The 7380-nt window shown below is 41.1% G+C and overlaps 1 protein-coding gene across 1 annotated transcript in view; it reads right to left on the reverse strand.

Moving 5' to 3' along the window:
* me1 (malic enzyme 1, NADP(+)-dependent, cytosolic) overlaps positions 1-7380 on the reverse strand; it is a 91862-nt gene that overhangs the window by 62388 nt on the left and 22094 nt on the right. Inside the window, exon 2 of the mRNA XM_020621574.1 lies at positions 494-627. Coding sequence (XP_020477230.1) covers positions 494-627 — 134 coding nt within the window. The remainder of the gene's footprint in view (positions 1-493; positions 628-7380) is intronic.

The raw sequence follows: 7380 nt of genomic DNA on the forward strand, positions 1-7380 counted from the left end.
GAGTTGGCACATAAGCGCAGTGTGCATACTGCGCTGCCGCTCCATCATCTCAGCAACTTGCACCGCTGAAAAAGAGTCCTCTTCCGCCTCAACACCATCATTCAGCTCGCAATTATTAGCTCTTTTCCCTTTTGGAGGCATTTTAGTAGTTGTAGTAGTTGTAGAGTTTTTGCTCAGAGCTCAAAATCTTGATAATATGAAAAGAACAGAAGTGAATCGTAGAACAGACATAGAAGCAATAAACACGTCTGCTCTCGCTCGCAATCCGGAAATGATATATATATATATAGTGTTAGTAGACAGTTATAGGTTGCTGAGGGCTGATCACTGATCTGTCTCTCATGTTTCAAGATGTTAAGATCTCTGCAGGGGAATCCTCTCGGCAATCAGTCAAAATGGATGATAATAACTTTAGGTTGATAGAAGATAAGAAGACAGGGTATCATGGTAGCTAAAATGTGAACAGGGTTTTGCCTGTGTTTGCATGCCTCACCTTTCCAGGTCGTCTCGCTTCATGTCGTAGTTCTTGAGGGCTCGGAGCAGCTGAACATCCTGGCTAATAAAGCAGGGAGGCAGCAGACCATGGATCCCCAGCTGGAGACGCTCCTCCAGGGAGAAAGCCATGCCCTACAAACATACACACAAACAATCTCCATGATACTTTGCCATTATGTTCTGACAACTGTTATCCCAGTTGATTTTGTGTCTGAGCCCATTCAGGGCCCAGGCGCAAAAATCAAACACAAGACTGATTTAGTGACCTCTAGGCATCTGACTCCCCCAGGTTGATATACAACTCAGGATTGTGGAGTCTTATGATCAAATCCTAACAGAGGTGTTGGACAGTCTGCTCACAAAGCAAATTTGACTACAATTGAAGGTATACTGTAGTTCAACATTTTGTTTCTTGCCAAAGTTAAAAGACAGGACTGATGCCACGCTCATGTCTGTATGCTTAATTTGAAGCTACAGCTAGCAGGTGAGCTTAGCTTAGCTCTGGAAGCAGGTGGAAACAGTTAGCCTCATTCTGTCCAAAATAATTTAATTAATCTAATGTTGCTGTAAATAAATAAACAACTTGCATGGATTCCTACTCTTCTAATCCAAATGGTATGCACAGTTCATAATCTAAAAAAAGAAAAACTTGGTTTGCCATCCCTTGTACATATGCTTTAGTGTTTCTGTCCCTGGCCCTGCCTACTCTGACACCCTCCACTAGTGGACTAATAAACTTCACACTGAGATACACTCGACTCTGCTATGCTCTGAAAACTTTGTTTTAACTTTGAACAAATTAATATGTAGGAAAAATCCTGAATGACAAGAAATGCAGCAGGTCAAAAGTGTCCTGTTGTGTCAGGGGAGTTTGCTCTCAGGGGGGCCTCCTTTCACCCAGAGTTCAGAGAGGCTGCTGCTGGCTCACACACCAGTGTGACATCTCCTCTCAGCAGTTCAGAGCCATAAAAACACACACACTCACTGACTCACTTTGCCCTTTGCTTTGGCTTTTATCTTGCTCACCCCTGACTGGGAATACTGAAAAACATGGGCACGTTTAGTGTCAAGGTTGGATCCCTGAAGAGTCTGACCTCTGACCTCTGAGGTTATTCCACAAAGAAGACAATGATTTTGCTCAGGGGAGGTGACACATTAATGCCCCCAGTGCATCCTGTACAAGCACTGAATCCATATTTAAAATGGGAAGAACATTCTTCACTATTCTCTGCAAGTGAGACATAATATGATGGGCATTTTCTTTTTTCCACCCATCCATAATAGACCGGCAACCTGGTGTAACCTCAGCCCTAACTTGGCAACTACTGTTGCTGACTGCTAAGACAAAAGCAAAGCTCTACTCTGGATCACATCCATGGATGTCTGGCCCAACAGCCATAGTTGACAGCCTTTCCAAGCCACCAGCACTTTCTATGTACAGTACTGGACTGTGTGAGAGCTGTTCTGAGGTTGCGAAAATGTGCTTGATCACACGAGAGTCACTGTTACAGGAAAGTAGAAAAGCACACAGTATGGCACAGAATGCAGGCAGTTGATATTTGGTGGTTGAACCATCAGTACTGACCACAGGCACACACATATTATTAGACAGATTATTTTGGACAAAAAGACAGACAGATTCTAAACTGCTGATTTCATATTCTATCTCAGTGATTCTTGAGGGTAATGAGGTAAAGGAAACAAGCAAAAACACGTCATGTCCCTTTTGGCAGAACGTCTGAAAATAATGTGGTTGCTTACTGTATGTCGTTAATACAATAAGTTAACAGAGAACATGTAAACACCAATCCTCACTACCAACGTTATGTATTTAGTTGACAGTACTACTGTAAATTATCCGAGCCCGCCTAAAAAACAGCATTGGTTATTTCAGACACTAAGTACAAGTCCTGATCCGGCTGTCGTCCATCGAGGCTCAGTGTAGTCTGTACTTAACAGACCTCAAATAGACAGTAGCAGCTCTGTATTACAACCTTCCCCAATTATCAAAAAAGATCTATTTTTCAGAAAGCAGGCTGTTCACCTCAGACTCTGTGTGTGTTTTGGGGCAGCATCTGGCCCTCGAATCCCCGCTGCTGTGCTGTCTGCCTAGGCTGACCATGAAGTATATATGGAGAAAAGTCTCAAAATACATGCGGCAAAGTGAATTTAATATGAGGCTGCAAAATAAGATCCATTCCTCACACAGACCCATGCTGCTCTTTCATTTGCTAAGATAAGCTCAGAGGGGCAGCCGATTCTAACACAACACACACTTCAACGGTGAAATGCTAAAAAAGGAAACACACACACACACACAATGGGTGAGCCTTTAATTAGCTAAAACACACTTTGTCGATGTTGGCTTACACTTCCTTTGAGACAAACAGCCCTCTAATTATCACATACTGTGCTTACATTTGACTTTTCCAGTGTTTTCACAATTCTCAAGCTTTTTAGAATTTACTTTCACTCTTTTGACACCCGCTGGTCCTCTAGCATAATGGAGCACACAATTCAGTTCAATGACTAAGCTCATTATGAGTTAATACATTATCATACCTCAGCGAATATTTGAAATGATTTGTGAATTAATCACACAAAATGATCTGAAGTGTTTTTTGAGCAACAGTCAGTCAGCAGCCAGATGTTCATAAAGACAGATGTTCATTGTGGATTCTCCATCAGTGACCTCTACTGTACTTTGAGTGACGTGTACACAGCCTTTCTGCTGTTTGTCACAATCCGTGTAACATCCCCCATTGGGCTCAGAATGACCAAGTAAAAAAGCTGAACACAGGACAGATTGTGGAGGACACTGTGGTGAACATGGCTCACAGAATAAGCTAATGCCCTACACAACATGCAAAAATCCGACAGGCTAGTGTGTGTAGGCTAAACCCAGCTACTGTGTTCCCACCTTGTCTGTCTTGGTGATGCTTTATTCTGCTGTTGTTTCTTTACAAAGAGTAATGTGGTCATTTATGTAGTTTAATTAATAATTCTAGTTACACCCTCTGTGGTGTCTAATGGCCCTTTTGGTCATTTTTAATCGAGTTATTTTCTGGGTAACTCAAGGAAGGCTGTATATTTATAATTTATAGTCAGTTGTGTGCACAGGCTACAGAATGCCTGTCTTACAAGAATTAAGGAAATTACAGTTGAATCAGATATAAGGTTGGTAGGGTAGTAATGTAGGTATTATCACATCCAGTCAGTGTGAATGAAAAGGCCCATAAATGTGTCCCATGCCTCATGGCAAGTAAGATTAACAGTGCACAGTTTGTAGAGTTTTGTCAGGATCGTGCGGTACTGATGCCAGTTTTGACTCTTTCACACTGACATTTGGCTTGAATATTGCTTTTGCAATGCCCTTGTCCCAAACATGTAAATAGAATTGCCAATCTTTTCAATTCGAAGGTCCTGTCTGTCAGTCATCAAGGACAGACACCGTTTCAAAACAGGCCAGGGTAAATAAACTGCAACAATGGTGATTGAAGATGTTACAGGAAACATTTACCTCTTACTGTTGAAAATAATATTTGAAGCTTGCATTCAAACTCTCTTTTCTCCTTTAGTTTGGCAGAAATTGCCCTTAAAACTCAATCCAAAATTTCTGCTCCCTTAGAACCAAAGACCTCTAGCCTGCCTCTCATAAAAATACTTCAGACTTTTTGTTAATTCTGTGAACATTTTCTGGTTGGCTTGTAATTGGGAAGTGTGAGCCTAAACAAGTCAAACATGCAACATTCAAACAGATGATTCACAGATTCATCGATCATAAACAGAAGAAATGTTGACATTTCATTACCCGTGTTTTTTGGTTTATGTTCTTCAAAACCAAAGCATAGTGACAAATGTACATGCCCAAACATCCGAAGGCAAAAGCTCACAAACATGCACACCCTCATGTATACATACAAACCATCCCTGTGTTTGTTTGTCTGAATACAGGTTTGCAAATGTTTGACTGCTGTAATGCCTGCTCTCTTTCCACCTGGGAGCCCTCAACTGGGATGGGCAGGACAAACCCTAGAAAGCTTCCACATGTCCATGACCACATCTGAAGTGCTCGCACCCTGTGCCAGCACATGTGATGCCCACTGCTCCATGTTCCAGAAGCACTGGTTACAACCCAGACCTGTAATCTGACCGATAGGCTGTGCCAGCCCCTGACCTCACACTGTCGCCATGTCCACCCTGAAACATCCATCAGAGAGGAAACAGCTAATTAGTTCACCAGGGGCCAAACAGGAAAGATCAAACTGATAAAACCTTTCTGTGCTTCCCAGGCAGATCAAAGGCTGGGTTTGTTGCAACGTTTCACCATAAAGATTTAGAAATTCAAACACTCTGCTACCTTTTAATTTCCATCTCCCACAACCGCAGAGCTTGGTCTAACAGCGGGCTTGTACAGAGGCTGACAGCGGACAGTCCTTTCATTACAGTTACAGTATGGATATAGTTCAATTCCTTCATGCCACTGGAGGAGTGTGTTTCTTATCACAACACTAACATTTCTCACACACTATTCTCCTGTGATAAGCCGTGTCATGTTTCACTTTCTGTGTGAGAAGCATCACATGAATCTGATGGACTTTTCAGATCAGATCACATCCTGACTAATAAAATGGTCTCCAATCAAACAGTGTAACATTAAAAAGGCACACAGTTCAGTTTACCCATTAGCCTATGAAAATAGCTAGGGACGTTTTCTAAAGTGTGTGAACTCAAACCCTAGTCATGTCATCAGGTTATCTCATCTTGGACTGACATGGCATGCTAGAAGATTGATTTAGGCAAATGGAAGGACAATTTTAACACTCTATCCAGGTGTATTATGGGAAATGAAGGATTTTACCAGTAAGAACAAAGAGCTGAAACATCTTGACCTCTGCTGCTTTGGTTGACTATTTTGTAATCTGGCACTCTCAAGTGTGCAAACTTTGAAGAAGTGTAATACTAAATCTTTGAAGTATCCTACAAAACTTTCCTCAGCAAATATAGCAAATGTAAATCTATCATTGTACTTATAGTAGTGAATTTCTGGAACCTCAATCAAGATATCTTTTATAGATAAAATAACACAATGGTAGTGTCTGTTTTTTGGTTAATCCAGTGAATTCAGTACATAAAAAGTAAGGCATTTTATCACGAGTTAATCACTTCATAGATGTAAAAGTCCTTGATAAATCCAGTCATCATCTTGCAATCATTATGTGAGATCACAAGACAAAGTACAGAGATGAGAAAGTAATTCTTCTTGTTTTCAGCTATTTGGAATAGTCTTTGTTAACTTCTCTGTTCCTAATTTAAATGTGTAATATGTTGTTATATTCAGTTTAACAGTATACTACAGTATTTCCAGTGCAATCTTGTGAATTTTACTAGCATCTTAAAAACACAAGGGCATATGACAGTAAAAAAAAATAATAAAACACAGCCCTCTCACTGTGGATGTATTAGAGTAAATTTTACTCTACTTGTTAACAAAAAAATGGGTTTTGTGACTTATTACAAAACTAAATAACTGGTTTGAATGAAAAACTTTGTCAATACACTGACAAAGAAAAACTGGAACCAAAAACCCTCACAAGCCTTTCCAGTTGCGGGGAAATCTTTAAAATGATGTAATTCCAGACCACACTGCTTCGGCTTTGCCAAATAAGACAAGAGGTGAGGGGATGTTGCTGGTCACAGCCACCCGCCAACACACACATCCCACAGTTGGATGTTGCCTCCCTTTACCCTTCCCCTTTCCCTCTGAGTTCTCTGAGCTAGAGTGTCAGTGGAAGTGCCCTCTACTCCAGGAGAAACAAGTTCTATTGAGAGAGACCTGAGCCTAACACGATAAGGGAGCTTTTCCCCATTGAGCCTCTTTCAGACAGCCACAGATCAGACACAGAGACAAGAGCCGGGAGGGAGAGGGCTCAAATGTTTGGCACTGAGACATGGACCTGGCAGAGATGTGTGTGGCCATAGAACATGTCTCTAATTCAACGATGAGTGGGAATGCTTTGTTTTCATAAGAGGCAGAGCTGGGGCGCTGCAGGAGATGGCCTTCTTTTATGACTTGTTTACCAGTAAAACCACCTGCTGAAAGTGATGTTTAGTGATAGCCATCTTAACAATGCTTCCACTCAATCATCTATGTTGCCTTCATCTCACATTCCCACAGCTTTTTAAAATGGTTTTCTCAGTGCTGAATTTAATGATTCGGGCAAATTCACCAGTTTTTATGAGGCCTCTATATAAAAAGTGCTCCAGGAGGTTAAAGTGAATGGGCTAGCACATTACATTACAACCAGGTAGACTACATAATTCAGACTGAAACACTGTAAAAGAGGTTTAAAAGGAGTTAAAGTTGGTCTTTATTCGACATTTTAAAGATAAGAAATTGATTCTGCAAAGATGATATTTTTACTTAACTGGGACAAAGTCATTTTATTTTGCAAGTCACAATTCTACAGTCCATTGCTGTGTTTCTACTATCGGAACCTAATGAGCGGTATACCCAATACATCCTTTAACCATCACCAAGCATAGCCTTCGGTGTTGTCGCAGGCTGTCCTGCTTTGTTTATCCATTGTATTTTCTGTCTGTTGGTCTCTGTTTAGAGCTGCACCCCTCTCACACATGCAGTCAGCTGTGTTTACAAAGGGTGCTTGTAATTCTAAAACCGTGCTCAGAATGAGTTTCAAAGGTGTGAAAAAGTGTAGCTTTCTTCATTCATTTCTATGGGGGATTGTGTTCACTGTAGCTGGCACCAGCACAGCAAGGGGCTGTTGAATCTGTTGAAAAAAGTTGAATCTGGTTCAACTTTTACTGCACAGGGCAGTGACATCATCTGGCACAGATGCTGCAAAGATGCTGAAAAATAAAAAG

Source organism: Monopterus albus, unplaced genomic scaffold (assembly GCF_001952655.1).
Source record: "Monopterus albus unplaced genomic scaffold, M_albus_1.0 scaffold262.1, whole genome shotgun sequence".
Classification (NCBI taxonomy): Eukaryota; Metazoa; Chordata; class Actinopteri; order Synbranchiformes; family Synbranchidae; genus Monopterus; species Monopterus albus.